This window comes from Protomyctophum bolini (genome assembly GCF_963924005.1).
Source record: "Protomyctophum bolini genome assembly, chromosome: 18".
Lineage (NCBI taxonomy): Eukaryota > Metazoa > Chordata > Actinopteri > Myctophiformes > Myctophidae > Protomyctophum > Protomyctophum bolini.
In genome coordinates this window covers 1,291,611-1,308,782 of record NC_137879.1, presented here as the reverse complement: position 1 = coordinate 1,308,782, position 17,172 = coordinate 1,291,611, and the positions used below count along the sequence as shown (strand labels likewise).

The 17,172-nt window shown below is 44.8% G+C and overlaps 2 protein-coding genes across 2 annotated transcripts in view; both read right to left on the bottom strand.

The window, feature by feature from the left end:
* Nucleotides 1-544: 544 nt before the first annotated feature.
* LOC308333049 (uncharacterized protein) lies at nt 545-8,871 on the bottom strand (the record flags this gene model as incomplete). Its single annotated transcript, XM_080789246.1, has 5 exons — nt 8,510-8,871; nt 7,172-7,243; nt 5,604-5,789; nt 2,176-2,577; nt 545-552 (listed from the first exon to the last, which is right to left on the bottom strand). Exons 1-5 carry the CDS (start codon nt 8,769-8,771, stop codon nt 545-547), a joined length of 930 nt encoding a protein of 309 aa, XP_080645372.1. The 5' UTR covers nt 8,772-8,871.
* A 7,228-nt stretch (nt 8,872-16,099) lies between these two features.
* Nucleotides 16,100-17,172, bottom strand: part of LOC308333048 (glutamate receptor ionotropic, delta-1-like) — a gene marked incomplete at both ends in the record, with an annotated part of 71,671 nt that continues 70,598 nt past the window's right edge. Inside the window, 2 exons of the mRNA XM_080789245.1 lie at nt 16,100-16,237; nt 16,670-16,811. Of these exons, the coding sequence (XP_080645371.1) occupies nt 16,100-16,237; nt 16,670-16,811 (280 nt within the window). The remainder of the gene's footprint in view (nt 16,238-16,669; nt 16,812-17,172) is intronic.

Genomic DNA, 17,172 nt, shown 5'->3' with positions numbered 1-17,172 from the left:
AATTGTATGAACGCGAAAACCCGTCCTGAGTAATCCATTTTGCGCTATGCGCTGGGTGTGTGTGTGTGTGTGTGTGCGTGCGCTGGGTGTGTGTGTGCACTGGGTACGCATGGCGAGCAGGCTTGTCTTAACCTATTTAGAACCGACATCGAAATAAATAAAAACTCTTCTAAATCCCCCCCGGAAGCAAATATTTGAGTTAAAAACGAGTATATTTAAAGATTTGCGCCACTTTGTCATGATTAAAAAAAATAAATAGCAGATCTACAAGCTCATGGCACGGCCACACGTGCTATGAGCTTGTAGATCTGATATTTTTTCAATAGCTAAAGTAGAACATAATGCTTAAAACACCAAAAGGGGTTCCCGCCCAGAATGGGATAACATCGCTAGAACATTGCCTTGTTGTTTAATCTTTTGAACCGCTCCGGTTGCTATGCACCGTTGCTAGGTTGCTAGGTACCGTTGCTAGGTTGCTAGGTACCGTTGCTAGGTTGCTATGCACCGTTGCTATGCACCGTTGCTAGGTTGCTAGGTACCGTTGCTAGGTTGCTATGCACCGCCATAGACATACACAAATAGACGCCTCTTATAACTCACTTCCCTCTGTGCAACTTTCTGTGTCTAATATGGGTTGTCTATGGGTTATCTATGGGTTGTCCCCAGTGTGAGTCCTCCTCATGTGCCTTTTCAAAGTATTGGCGTAACCGAAGCTTCTGCCACAAACTGAACAAGCAAAGGGTTTCTCCCCTGTATGAGTCCCCATGTGACTTCTCAAACCTCGAACACTAAAGCTTTTGCCACAAACTGAACAAGCAACGGGTCTGTCCCCTGTATGAGTCCAAATGTGGTTCTTCAGACTTTGACTCGTTCTAAAGCTTCTGCTACAAACTGAACAAGCAAAGGGTTTGTCCCCTGTATGAATCCTCATGTGATTTTTCAAATTACTATATTCAATAAAGCTTTTGCTACAAACTGAACAAGCTAATGGTTTTTCCCCTGTATGAGTCCTCATGTGATTTTTCAGATTTACAGGATGGCTATAGCTTTTGCCACAAAGTGAACAAAGAAATGCCTTGTCGCCTGTATGAGTCCGCATGTGACTTTTCAGAGATGTAGAATGAGTATAGCTTTTGCCACAAATTGGACAAAGACATGGCTTTTCCCCTGTATGAATGCGCATGTGATTTTTCAGTGTTCCAGCTTGCCTATAGCTTTTGCCACAAACTTGACAAATGAATGGCTTTTCCCCTGTATGAATGAGCATGTGTCTTTTCACATCTCCAGATTGAGTAAAGCTTTTTCTACAAATTGAACAAAGAAATGCCTTTTCCCCTGTATGAGTCCTCATGTGATTTTTCAGATATACAGGTTGGCTATAGCTTTTGCCACAAAGTGAACAAAGAAATGGCTTTTCCCCTGTATGAGTCCTCATGTGTGTTTTCAGTTGTTGAGTGTACTGATAGCTTTTGCTGCAAACTGAACAAGCAAATGGCTTTTCCCCTGTATGAATGAGCATGTGTCTTTTCAGCAGTGTATTGGTGCCATAGCTTTTGTTACAAGCTGAACATGCAAATGGCTTTCCCTCTGTATGGGTCCTCATGTGTCTTTTGAGCAGTGTATTGAGTCCATAGCTTTTGCTACAAACTGAACACGCAAATGGCTTTCCCTCTGTATGGGTCCTCATGTGTGCTTTCAACAGTTGAGTGTGACTATAGCTTTTGCTACAGACTGAACAAGCAAATGGCTTTTCTACTGTATGAGTCATCATGTGTGTTTTGAGCTGTTGAGTGTCACCAAAACCTTTGCTACAAACTGAACAAGCAAATGGCTTCTCGCCTGTATGAGTCGTCATGTGTCTTTTCATATTTCCAGAATGGAAAAAGCGTTTGCTGCAAACTGAACAAGCAAATGGCTTTTCCACTGCATGAGTCATCATGTGTCTTTTGAGCTGTTGAGTGTCACCAAAACCTTTGCTACAAACTGTACAAGTAAATGGCTTCTCGCCTGTATGAGTCGTCATGTGTTTTTTCATATGTGCAGATTGGAAAAAGCGTTTGCTGCAAACTGAACAAGCAAATGGCTTTTCCACGGTATGAGTCATCATGTGTCTTTTAAGCAGTTGAGGGAGAATATAGCTTTTGCTACAAACTGAACAAGCAAATGGCTTCTCACCTGTGTGAGTCATCATGTGTTTTTTCATATGTCCAGATTCGAAAAAGCGTTTGCTACAAACTGAACAAGCAAAGGGTTTTTCCCCTGTATGAATCCTCATGTGTCTTTTAAGCAGTTGAGGAAGACTATAGCTTTTGCTACAAACTGAACAAGCGAAGGGTTTGTCCCCTGTATGCGTCCTCATGTGTAGTTTCAGGCCATAAGATCGGCTAAATATTTTGCTACAAACTGAACAAGCAACCGTATTTTCGTGAGTCCTCATGTGTTCTTCCAGAGACCACCCTGCAGCCTCCTCTGGTCTCTGAATGAGCTCCTCCTGCTGTTCCTCTTTAATCTGTGGTTCCTCCTGGGCCAGACTGGGACTCCTCTCCTCCTCTTCACACCCAGGAAGGAGTGTGAGATCTAGAAGGAGGACAGAGGAGGTAACATCATCAGAGAACATTAGGAAGGACTGTGAGATCTATCAGGAGGACAGAGGAGGGAACATCATCAGAGAACAAATCAATGTATTTTCTTAACCCATTCTGACCTGAGATCAGATTCATATGAGGTTTCCACTGGACACACACACACTGGTCTGATTAACCCATTCTGACCTGAGATCAGATTCATACGAGGTTTCCACTGGACACACACACACACACACACTGGTCTGATTAACCCATTCTGACCTGAGATCAGATTCTAAAAAATGTCAGTCGTTCTTCGACTTTTCAAAAATAGCAGACCTACAAGCTCGTAGCTCGCCACTCGGTGGCGCGCTATGAGCTTGTAGATCTGCTGTTTTTCAATAGCTAAAGCATAACATGATGCTAACGCCAAAATGGGTTCCCGTTCAGAATGGGTTAATCTATCAGATTCCATCTACAAACACATTATAGTCAGACCTGCCAACCAGACCTGCCAGTGGCAGGTGTACACCTCCTGAATGAACTACACCTCCTGAATGAACTACACCTCCTGAATGAACTACACCTCCTGAATGAACTACACCTCCTGAATGAACTACACCTCCTGAATGAACTACACCTCCTGAATGAGCACCTCCTGAATGAACTACACCTCCTGAATGAACTACACCTCCTGAATGAACTACACCTCCTGAATGAACTACACCTCCTGAATGAACTACACCTCCTGAATGAAATACACCTCCTGAATGAACTACAACTCCTGAATGCTATATAGAGTCTGGACCTACACCTTTCCGAAATCCGAGTAAGGAAGCTTCCATTTCCATTCATGAAAACATATTTTAAAATATCTTAGTTTTTTTTTTTTTTTTCTCCTTTTCTGCTAAGCAACACGCTATATATGCTTAGTCGATTTCCATTTATATTAGGATAAATGTGCGCGACTGTAAAGATGAAAAGGAAGTGGCGAAGAGGCTCCACTTCTACTTTATATTTTACTCATGATCAGAGCTTCCGTTGCTCCAGACTGTACGACGGAAGCATTTATATTTTACTCATGATCAGAGCTTCCGTTGCTCCAGACTGTACGACGGAAGCATTTATATTTTACTCACGATCAGAGCTTCCGTTGCTCCAGACTGTACGACGGAAGCATTTATATTTTACTCATGATCAGAGCTTCCGTTGCTCCAGACTGTACGACGGAAGCATTTATATTTTACTCATGATCAGAGCTTCCGTTGCTCCAGACTGTACGACGGAAGCATTTATATTTTACTCATGATCAGAGCTTCCGTTGCTCCAGACTGTACGACGGAAGCATTTATATTTTACTCATGATCAGAGCTTCCGTTGCTCCAGACTGTACGACGGAAGCATTTATATTTTACTCATGATCAGAGCTTCCGTTGCTCCAGACTGTACGACGGAAGCATTTATATTTTACTCATGATCAGAGCTTCCGTTGCTCCAGACTGTACGACGGAAGCATTTATATTTTACTCATGATCAGAGCTTCCGTTGCTCCAGACTGTACGACGGAAGCATTTATATTTTACTCATGATCAGAGCTTCCGTTGCTCCAGACTGTACGACGGAAGCATTTATATTTTACTCATGATCAGAGCTTCCGTTGCTCCAGACTGTACGACGGAAGCATTTATATTTTACTCATGATCAGAGCTTCCGTTGCTCCAGACTGTACGACGGAAGCATTTATATTTTACTCATGATCAGAGCTTCTGTTGCTCCAGACTGTACGACGGAAGCATTTATATTTTACTCATGATCAGAGCATCCGTTGCTCCAGACTGTATGACGGAAGCATTTATATTTGACTCATGATCAGAGCTTCCGTTGCTCCAGACTGTACGACGGAAGCATTTATATTTTACTCATGATCAGAGCTTCCGTTGCTCCAGACTGTACGACGGAAGCATTTATATTTTACTCATGATCAGAGCTTCCGTTGCTCCAGACTGTACGACGGAAGCATTTATATTTTACTCATGATCAGAGCTTCCGTTGCTCCAGACTGTACGACGGAAGCATTTATATTTTACTCATGATCAGAGCTTCTGTTGCTCCAGACTGTACGACGGAAGCATTTATATTTTACTCATGATCAGAGCATCCGTTGCTCCAGACTGTATGACGGAAGCATTTATATTTGACTCATGATCAGAGCTTCCGTTGCTCCAGACTGTACGACGGAAGCATTTATATTTTACTCATGATCAGAGCTTCCGTTGCTCCAGACTGTACGACGGAAGCATTTATATTTTACTCATGATCAGAGCTTCCGTTGCTCCAGACTGTACGACGGAAGCATTTATATTTTACTCATGATCAGAGCTTCCGTTGCTCCAGACTGTACGACGGAAGCATTTATATTTGACTCATGATCAGAGCTTCCGTTGCTCCAGACTGTACGACGGAAGCATTTATATTTTACTCATGATCAGAGCTTCCGTTGCTCCAGACTGTACGACGGAAGCATTTATATTTTACTCATGATCAGAGCTTCCGTTGCTCCAGACTGTACGACGGAAGCATTTATATTTTACTCATGATCAGAGCTTCCGTTGCTCCAGACTGTACGACGGAAGCATTTATATTTTACTCATGCTTCCACTGCCCACCTGTAGATTGATCGGATCATCTCTAGTTCAAACCTGTAGATTGATCAGATCATCTCTAGTTAAAACTGTAGATTGTTTCCAGTCACTTCCCTTTTCTCCCTTCACTGTCCTCACTGACTGTAGACATTGTACGTACTTTAACTTTGGCAGTGAAACAAAATGTTCAATAGATTTAACATCATTCTGGGCTGGAAAAACATTATTTCCGGATGAGGTTTCGGGGGCCAAATACCGAATAATGTTTGGGGTCCTTGACTACTGAAATAGTTTGAGAACCACTGACATAATAGAAACAAATGATTTGGACGACATTGTTTTAACGTAGAAGTCTGGCCTCAGTCCTAATTCTAAAATGGGTTTACAGCTGACTGACCTTCCTTGGCGTCCTCCCACCCATCACCGTCTTCAGCATCACATTCAGAACCGTTGTCAGAGAGGGGGTGGTAACCTCTGGTTGGTATGGGTGACGGCAGGCGGCCCACATCAGACCCGTCTTCAGAGAGGGGGTGGTAACCTCTGGTTGGTATGGGTGACGGCAGGCGGCCCACATCGGAACCGTCTTCAGAGAGGGAAAAAACACATTAAAAAACCATTTAGTGTTCAGACCTTTCACTGTAGTAATGTCATATTATGGTCTAATTAATCACAATACATTAATTGGCTGTCCCAACCTCCAACCCCTACATTTCAATTCATGAAAAAAAGTACGTAAATTATTTTTGTCACTTTCCTAAATATATTTGTGTAATACCCCCATTTGATTTGTTTTATAGGGAAGTAGAATGATGAGTAGCTACTTTACTTCAGTCTGAAGTTAATGTCTTCCAAAGTCTGAAGATCAGTGTGTGGTTTTAAGGAGTGTCACCGAAACACATCATTTCATGACACATAAATTATTATTATAAAACTATTTTGTTTCTTCTGCTAAATGTGATGTTTATGTCTATTAGGGCTGACCCCAAAAAATTGATTAATCGACGTTCAATCGATACGCACGGGAATCGATTTTGAAATAAAACATCGAATAGTCATATTAAAAAAAGCGGACGCTTTTGGTCTGCGAGCCACGCTCGCGCCTCGCAGCACCTCGCAACGCCTCCTCTTTCCCCCGTGTTAACAACAAGGAAGTCAACTGAACAAGTGCAAATCCAGTCCCAGGAAAAATAAATCTAAAGTGTGGTTGGATTTTAAAATACCCTATATTTGAATAAAGATTGTAGGCTACACAAGAGTGAAAATAACCGCTGGGTAAATCCCTAATTGAGAGAGTGTAGGAAAGCGCACTACAGCTCAGTGGACATTAAGTAAGACTACCATGTTTGATAAAAGTCATATAAAAACAATATACTTACACCCAAATGAAAATATAAACTTCACAGATTATAGATCACTTGGAATTATAACAATCTGTTGAGTATTGCCTGAATAATGCCACTATAAAATCCCAACTTTAATCGATGCGCCATCAGTTAAAAGCTGTATTTCTTGGATTCTTGGACAGAGAAATGACAGCAGAGAATGGCGGCAGAGAAATGACAGAGTTACTGTGTGCCGGTCCCTCTACTGTACTGTCACTGTACTGTACTGGCACACCCGAAATCATCATATATACAGTTCAAATGTGCGTGTGTGTTTGTTTGTGTGTGTGTGTTAGGTTGCGCACAGGTGGTGAAAAACAACCATGCTGTTTTCATGCTCACACTCACACACACACACACACACACACACACACACACACACACGCACACGCACACTCACACAATTCATAGTCTGGATTTTCGGTGGTGAGGTGACCACCGAACTACAACATGACGTCACTAAGGTGACCACCGATTGAGGCATTCTTAATTGAGGCACAATTAAGAATGTATTGTTTTTTTAGCAACAATATTCACATATAATAATGTTATAATACAGATAGTGATGTTTTTTCTTTCTCACCCGTCTCCTTCTTGCCTTTGGACCTTTTCTTTAATTCTTTGTCCTTCTTCTTTTTCTTACCAGATCCTCCACCTACGTTCACCAAAAACAAACAAACATTAACCCATTCTGACCTGAGATCAGATTCTAAAAATGTCTTCTACATTCCTGACAGTTTTCCATTCTGACCTGAGATCAGATTAAAAAAATGTTCTTCTACATTCCTGACAGTTTTCCATTCTGACCGGAGATCAGATTCTAAAAATGTCTTCTATGTCAGTCGCTCTTCGATTTTTCAAAAATAGATCTTGTAGGTCTGCTATTTTTCAACAGCTAAAGCATAACATAGTGCCAACACCAAAATGGGTTCCCGCCCAGAATGGGTTAAAACAAAAACGTAAATACATGTTTAACCCATTCTGACCTGAGATCAGATTCATACGAGGTTTCCACTGGACACACACTGGTCTGATTAACCCATTCTGACCTGAGATTTTTCTAAAATAGCAGACCTACAAGCTCGTAGCGCGCCACTCGGTGGCGCGCTATGAGCTTGTAGATCTGCTATTTTTCAATAGCTAAAGCATAACATGATGCTAACACCAAAATGGGTTCCCGTTCAGAATGGGTTAATTTACATGTTGTGCCATGATTAAAGTTAGTGTTGACATGATGAAACTTCAAAGTGGCCCCCGTCAAATCTGAATCTGAATTTAGGCATTTATCAGACGCTCTTAATCCAGAGCGACTTACATTAAGCAAGAACAAAAGCATGGGAATACATCACATAAAAAAATTCATCATGAAACATGCGTAAGCTAAGAAAGTAACAGTGGAATATCTATATAATGAAACTATACATATGAACTATACATATATAGAAGTGAAGTGAAGACATAAAAAACAAACGTAGTCGTGTTGACATGGTGTCATAATTAAACCTAATGTTGATAATAATAATAATAATAATAACACTGACTATCAGTGTTTACAAGGTGTCATAATTAAACCTAATGTTGATAATAATAATAATAATAACACTGACTATCAGCAAAATAAAAACATGAATGTTGCCTTTATAGATGGTTGAACCCCAGTAGGGGGTCCACGGACCACACTTTTTGAGAAACACTGTTCTAGCCTATAGGCATAGTGATACCATATTCTGAATTACCAAAAAGAGGACACATGCGCGCGTGTGTATATTTGGATAGCGGGACAGACACACGGACAGACAGACAGACGCACGCACAGACATGATCTGCTAGGTCTCATAGTAAGTGCTCACTGCATTCGCAATCAACATAGCCTCAAAATCAGTTTAACCCACTTTAAACGTATATACTTTGGCAGACATACCTGCAGCCGGGTGTAGCAGCAGTGTGTCCATCTCTCTCTGGAAGAGGCTGCACATGAACTGCGCGGCCGCGCTGAGGCGCTCCAACACAAACACTCTGAGCCGACAGACGTCACCGCTTGTTGTGTGTTTGTCCAAAACACACAATATGTCCTCTCCCACCGACGTCATGTGTCCGTTTATCTCCAGGCGTACAGACTCCATTTGACCCGTTTTACCTCCTTTAAGAGACGTGTTACCTCCTTCATGATACATTTGAATCATTTAGGATGAGTTTTAACTCATTAAAGAGACGTTTTAACTGCTTTTATGAGATATTTCACCTCCTTTCTTTGTTGTCAGTCCAGAGAAGAAACCTCGCAGCGTCGCGTCCGTCAACACAACAGGAAGGAAGAACTACAATCACGACCTTCTACTTCCTGGTCAACGTGACTGGTCAAGCATGCGCAACAACGACACAGGATCCAGCGGGGCACCGTTAGCCTTAATGCCTGCCGCCCCCTGGTGGAGGAGGTGTGTAACTCTCGCTGATATAGATTTAGGTCTATTACTAAATTCATGATTTTCAGTAAATAGATCAATTAACAGAGAGGCTAAAATTATGATAAACAAAGTGGAAATCGAACGCGTGTTTGAGAATAAATTCTTAGGTTTAATTATTGACAGTAAACTTAATTGGAAACCGCATATAAATAATCTAAGGACAGAATTATCTAAAACCATTGCTATAATGTATAAAGCTAAACCTATTCTAAACCAGAACTCACAATATATGCTGTATTGCTCCCTCGTACTCCCATACATCAATTACTGTGTGGAGGTATACTACAAAACAACTATCCAGCCAATATTCCTACTTAAAAAAAAAAATAGCCATAAGAATTGTCACCCAATCTGATTATTACGCACCAACCAACCAACCAACCAACCTATCATTCATTCAATTAAACACCCTAAAACTCCAAGATATAGCATTATCTAAATACCGCAATAACAATGTATAATAAGGCACACAATCACCTGCTGCTCCCGAGCTGTATCCAGGAGCTGTTCTGGCCTAGAGAGAGAGAGAGAGAGAGAGAGAGAGAGACGCTACAACCTAACAGACACTTCCATATTCAAACAAACAAATGCTAGAATAAACATCAAAGAGGTCAGACGTCAGAGGGGTCAAAGCTGTGGAACGGATTGGATGACGAACTAAAAAAACTGTAGTACAATAAATAAAAAAATGAAATAAAAACATTATAGATCAAAAATAGTAGATACATTATGGAACATTGATATATGATGTTTTGTTTTCTCGTTTTGTGTTTTGTTTGTTTTTGTTCTTTCATGTCTTGTTCCTGTTGACTGTATTGTCCCGTCTGTCTTTGTTTTTGTTTTATGTTATGTTTGTTTTTGTTTTGTTTTATGTTTAGTTTTTTTCCCCCTTCTGTTTGCTTTGTTGTATTATTTTTACCTCTGAAAGCCATTTATCTGTCAGAAGGGTAAAGAGCGCCGCAGTCCCGCCCCCTTTCAGAAAAGCGAGTGGCCCAGGAAGTGGAAGCCCCATTTGATCGGCCCAAAATATTGTGTTCATTGTCATGATTCGTCACGATCCGAATTGGCTTTGTCCGCGGCATAACCGTCTTTAAATAAATTATATTAAAAGTGCCGATGGGAGAATGCATGGGGCTTCCACTTCCTGGGCCACTTTTCTGAAAGGGGGCGGGACTGCGGCGCTCTATAGGGCACTATAAGCTTAGGCTTCAGCCTATACACCTTTTTGGTCTGTTTCTTAAAAAAAAAAAAAAAAAGCAGGCACTGTATTGATTTGTTATAATGACCAAAATAAATGAACTCTATACTCTAGGATCAACGAGGTGGCCACTGGCCAGTTGGTTCGATCCCCACTTGGTCCAGAAGTATAACCTGAAGCCTCCACACCAAGACCGATAACTGTAATAAATGGTTCTATAGGTTCTAACCTAGAGTCCATACACTCCATACCACAACTAATGGTATACCGTACTGACCGTAGACAATGATGGCGGTGAACGTCCGAGTATTTAGATGAACAATCATGGCCTCAAAAGTCTAATATCTCCCCTGAGCCATCTAGGCAGCTATATGGATTAGTGGTTGAGACTACGTGAGTATCACTCACGCACTGCCCATGCACGCACGCACGCATGCGCGCACACACACACACACACACACACACACACACACACACACACAAACCCACCTCACCCCTGCCCATTTTAATAGGCTGGAATGGCTTAGGGTTAACAACAGAGTAGGCTACAGCCACTTACAATGTAGTTAGGAAAGGAGGGGTACGGTGGCACAGTTGGTAGTGCTGTCGCCTCACAGCTAGGAAGGTCCTGGGTTCGATTCCCACTGGGGACGCTGTGGGCATTTTTTTTTATACTTGCGCATGTTGGTTACTTTGTATTAGGGCTACTGCCTACCGTCATTGCGCCGCATTATCACGGCCCGGTTAAAGACGAGAATGATACACACCATGATACTGACACTGTATGTTGATGTGTTTACTGTTGAGTGAGAAAACAATTTAGCACATTAAGCAGATGAACCTGCTTCCTTCTCAACACGAGATGGCAAGGTGGAGTTGGTGGGTTGGTGGGTTGGAGTTGGATGGTGGGTTGGAGTTGGATGGTGGAGTTGGATGGTGGCAGACTGAAAAGAGAGAGGCAAGGGTCAGAGGCAGAGATATTTAAAGGCGGAGTCAAATCACCTGATTGGCTGCTGCAAAGTGTTAGGATTTGAGAACAGCTGACGATGAGCGATGGTAGTGCTGAAAGGCCGAATGAAAGCGTTGGTTAAGTTTTTCTCGCGCAAGTTTTTCTTGCGCAAGTTTTTCTTGCGCAAGTTTTGCGTCAAATCACCTGATTGGCTGCTGCAAAGTGTTAGGATTTGAGAACAGATGACGATGAGCGACGGTAGTGCTGAAAGGCCAGTGCCAGGGCTTTCATCGTAAGGGTTTCCTGCCCACAGGGCCAAATCAGTTTAATTGAAATGATCAAGTTCACCTGTGACTGTGAGGCCAACGCCCAGGATGGGGCTGCAGATAGCAGCATTTGATCATAAATGCCACCTGCCAACCTCGGTGGTAAGAGGATTGAGGAACAGATACTGCCATGAGAAGGAATGGCAACACATGGAGAAGTTTGTCAAGGAAGGAACTAAGGACGGATGGCCAAAAAGCCCTGGAACAAACTGCACATGCCACTTTATTAGCGCCTAGCTGGAAGGGGAACAAGGTTAATACTTTTATTTGTCATATCTTGTATTTTCACTGCTTATGAATTTGATTGGCTTATTGTTGTGGGGTTTGTCATGGCTGATACAAAGGGGTTTTGAGTTAGGTTTCACAGTAAAAGGTAAACCGTGATTAACTTTAATTATTGGTTCATGGGAACATTCATGCTGTTTGTTTAGGTCTACTGTATATGCATACGTCTCAACCTGTGCTGTGTTTGTTTATGGATTTATTGATTTACTTATGTTATGTATATTTATCTTTTCTCAGTTTCTACAGTGAATTTTGAAATAAAGTATCAGTCAAAATCATCAGTCAGTCTTCAACCTTATTGGCCAGCTGGGTCCGCTACATGCCCACGATAAAGAACAAATTAAAAAAATACAAATTTGAGAGAAAAAAAAGTTTGCCGATTTAATTTTTAAACATAACAATTAAGTCACTAAGAACAGAAGAAGCTGTGAGCTGACGGTGATTGGTCATCTGTATTGGTCTCGGTCAGCTTCAGATGAAGATGAAAATAAAATAAAAACACAAACTAAATCTTGACTGTTGTCTTTCTTTCTTTTTCCCTCTCTCACAGAATCAAATGTTTTATGGTCATGATTCACCAGGAAGTAGCTAGTAACTAATTACTTATTAAATGTAACTTGAACAACACTGGTCAAACACCAACTCACTGCCCCTGTCGTTAGTTTTTTCTTAATTTTATTTGATTCTTCTTATTCTCTGCACCTGGAAAACAATCACAATAATTTATTTTTTTCATAATCATAAGCACAAAATGTACAAAGTCATTCAAACAGTCATATTTCATCCATGTGCGCAGATATATTATGTGTGTGTGTGTGTGTGTGTGTGTGTGTGTGTGTGTGTGTGTGTGTGTGTGTGTGTGTGTGTGTGTGTGTGTGTGTGTGCGTGTGTGTGTGTTTTAGCTCGTCGTATTCGTTTTTCTCAACTTTGAAATAAAAATTGAGAATATTCAAAAATACACTTTTTTTTTTTTTAAACCTCACTTCATTGTGTATTTACAAATATCTACAGGGAACAAAAAAACGTACAACATCCCCCCACAGTTCTCCCAGTGTGGGAACACCAATGTCTTTATGGCACACGCATCGCCGTGTCCTATCCACACAAGTGTCCGTCTGCGTGTCTGTAGCCTCGGAAACCCAGACGTTTGACAGATTGAGACGTCTGTCTGCGTCTCAATTCACCCGTCTAAGACTGAGGCCGATTTAAAAAAGTCTTCTAAATCATGACAGTTTTCTGGAGAAAAAAAACAACCAAAACCATGTTTCTGTATCTATGTCAGTGTTGTTCAAACCGTTTTTATGGACGCACCCAGAATCATCTGTATCTGAAGATATGTTGTTCCACTGAATGAACAGAGCTTTCGTCGCTAACGCCGCGGTCAACCTCCACGGACCTTTCTCTTTCCAACATGGCTGCCGTTGCATCGAGCTCTATTTCATTTTGACAGTGCAGTGATGCCTCCCCGAAAACCATAACAAGCTTATCGAGTACCCGGTATCAATAAGCTCTGGGCTTATTGAGTACCCGGTATCAATAAGCTTTGGGGCTTATCAAGCCCGTTATCGAACATATCGGCCCATGACGTCATGTTTAAACAAATGCTGGTCGATGAAGAAATAAATCTAATCGTCGACGCTCGCACAAACATGTCAAAACAAGATTTGCCGACGGTATAGCTTCGCCCAGCCAGCGTGCTTTCTGGTCTAGAGGGGCGGGTGGTAGCCTGTCCCAGCCTGCGTGCTTTCTGGTCTAGAGGGGCGGGTGGTAGCCTGTCCCACTGTGTCCCAGCCAGCGTGCTTTCTGGTCTAGAGGGGCGGGTGGTAGCCTGTCCCAGCCAGCGTGCTTTCTGGTCTAGAGGGGCGGGTGGTAGCCTGTCCCAGCCAGCGTGCTTTCTGGTCTAGAGGGGCGGGTGGTAGCCTGTCCCAGCCAGCGTGCTTTCTGGTCTAGAGGGGCGGGTGGTAGCCTGTCCCAGCCTGCGTGCTTTCTGGTCTAGAGGGGCGGGTGGTAGCCTGTCCCAGCCTGCGTGCTTTCTGGTCTAGAGGGGCGGGTGGTAGCCTGTCCCAGCCTGCGTGCTTTCTGGTCTAAAATATTGGTTCAACGATCTGAGCGAACCCACCCTCCCCTCCCTGGTAGAAAACAGCAGAACGAGGCACGCCTCCTCTGTAGTTCCGACAGGCTTTCATCTTCCAGACGAATCTTGCGAACAAAAACAACCCCCCCCCGTCCCCCCCGTCATATGGACGTGCTGTGAGTGGCCTCCATCATGCTGGCGGTGCTGGGGGCGTTGGCGCCCCCGTCTGGACTCGGTCCGAACAGCCCGCCTCCTCCGTTGAACAACAGCACCCCCCGGTGTTTGCACTGAGAGGAGGAGGGCGGGGGGGGCGGGAGGTGGTGGTGGTGGCGGTGGTGGAGGAGGTGCAGGGGGCGGGGGGGCTCGGCCACGCCCCCCTCCCCTCCCCCGGGGAGGAAGGAGGAGGGGGGGGAGGGGAGGGGCGGGGTCAGCGACGCGGAGATCTCCATCATGGAGGACGGCTCCAGCAGGCCGCCGCCCATGCGACCGCCGTGGACCTGAGCCTCCTGATTGGACGAGAGGAGAATCACACTGAGATCAACCTTTGATCACCTTTGGGGGGGCGTGTCATCTTACGTCATCGGGGGGGCGTGGTCTATCTTACCTCTTTGGGGGAGTGGCCTCTATTACCTCTTTGGGGGCGTGGCCTCTATTACCTCTTTGGGCGTGGCCTCTATTGTCTCTTTGGGCGTGGCCTCTATTACCTCTTTGGGGGCGTGGCCTCTATTACCTCTTTGGGGCGTGGCCTCTATTACCTCTTTGGGGGCGTGGCCTCTATTACCTCTTTGGGGCGTGGCCTCTATTACTCTTTGGGGGCGTGGCCTATATTACCTCTTTGGGGGCGTGGCCTATATTACCTTTTTGGGGGCGTGGCCTCTATTACCTCTTTGGGGGCGTGGCCTCTATTACCTCTTTGGGCGTGGCCTCTATTACCTCATCCGGGGCGTGGCCTCTATTACCTCATTGGGCGTGGCCTCTATTACCTCATCCGGGGCGTGGCCTCTATTACCTCATTGGGGGCGTGGCCTCTATGCCCATTGGGGGCGTGGCCTCTATTACCTCTTTGGGGGCGTGGCCTCTATGCCCATTGGGGGCGTGGCCTCTATTACCTCTTTGGGGGCGTGGCCTCTATTACCTCTTTGGGGGCGTGGCCTCTATTACCTCATCCGGGGCGTGGCCTCTATTACCTCATCCGGGGCGTGGCCTCTATTACCTCATCGGGCGTGGCCTCTATTACCTCATCCGGGGCGTGGCCTCTATTACCTCATTGGGGGCGTGGCCTCTATGCCCATTGGGGGCGTGGCCTCTATTACCTCATCGGGCGTGGCCTCTATAACCTCATCCGGGGCGTGGCCTCTATTACCTCATCCGGGGCGTGGCCTCTATTACCTCATTGGGGGCGTGGCCTCTATGCCCATTGGGGGCGTGGCCTCTATTACCTCATTGGGCGTGGCCTCTATTACCTCTTTGGGGCGTGGCCTCTATTACCTCATTGGGCGTGGCCTCTATAACCTCTTTGGGGCGTGGCCTCTATTACCTCATTGGGCGCGTGGCCTCTATTACCTTATTGGGCGTGGCCTCTATAACCTCATTGGGGGCGTGGCCTCTATAACCTCATTGGGCGTGGCCTCTATAACCTCATTGGGCGTGGCCTCTATTACCTCATTGGGGGCGTGGCCTCTATAACCTCATTGGGCGTGGCCTCTATTACCTCATAAGGGGGCGTGGCCTCTATTACCTCATTGGGGGCGTGGCCTCTATTACCTTATTGGGGGCGTGGCCTCTATTACCTCATTAGGCGTGGCCTATATTACCTCATTGGGGGCGTGGCCTCTATTAGCTCTTTGGGCGTGGCCTATATTACCTCATTGGGGGCGTGGCCTCTATTAGCTCTTTGGGCGTGGCCTATATTACCTCATCGGGGGTGTGGCCTCTATTACCGCATTGGGGGCGTGGCCTCTATTACCTCATTGGGGGCGTGGCCTCTATTACCTCATTGGGGCGTGGCCTCTATTACCTCATTGTGGGCGTGGCCTATATTACCTCATTGGGGGCGTGGCCTCTATTACCTCATCCGGGGCGTGGCCTCTATTACCTCATTGGGGGCGTGGCCTGTCCTAACTCTTTGGGCGTGGCCTATATTACCTCATTGGGCGTGGCCTCTATTACCTCATTGGGGGTGTGGCCTCTATTACCTCATCGGGGGCGTGGCCTCTATTACCTCATCCAGGGCGTGGCATGTCCTACCTCTTTGGGCGTGGTCTCCCTGCGTCGGCAGCGGTCCGCGGACCACCACGCCTCCAGGCCGGCCACCAGGCAGGCCAGCACGAGACCGGCGGCCAGGAGACAGAACACCTGGTGGAGAGAACACCACATTACACCTGGTGGAGAGAACACCACATTACACCTGGTGGAGAGAACACCACATTACACCTGGTGGAGAGAACACCACATTACACCACATTACACCTGGTGGAGAGAACACCACATTACACCTGGTGGAGAGAACACCACATTACACCTCGTGGAGAGAACACCACATTACACCTTACAGACCCCAGAATAATAATAATAATAAACAGACCCCAGACCCCATAATAATAATAATAGTTAAATAATAATAATAATAATAATAATAATAATAATAATAATAATAATAAACATAATAATAATAATAATAATAATAAACAGACCCCAGACCCCATAATAATAATAATAGTTAAATAATAATAATAATAATAATAATAATAATAATAATAATAATAATAATGATAATAATTAACATACCCCAGCGAAGCTGTGCAGCTTGAGGGAGCGTCCCTGTGGACGCCGTGCCGTCTGACCTCCAGCGAGGTCACAGCGACCGGCGCGAGGCCACCACTTCTGTCTGAGAACATCCAGCTCTCCTTTATCCTGGAGCTCCAAGATCCTGGAGGAGAGGGGAGGGGAGGAGATTATTAACGGGCGGCGGTGGCTCAGGGGTAGAGTGCCTGGATGGGAACCGCAAGGTTGCCAGTTCGAACCCGGGCTCCCCCAGAGTTACTGTCGAAGTGTCCTTGAGCAAGACACTGAACCCCTAATTGCTCCCGATGTGCTAGTTGGTGCCTTGCATGGTTTCCGCTGCCATCGGTGTGTGAATGGGTGAATGTAATGCACAATCTATGTAAAGCGCCTTGGATAAAGGCGCTATATAAATGCACCATTTACCATTTAGGAGAGGAGAGGAGAGGGGAGGGGAGGGGAGGAGAGGGGAGAGGAGGGGAGGGGAGGGGAGGAGAGGTCTGTTGTTA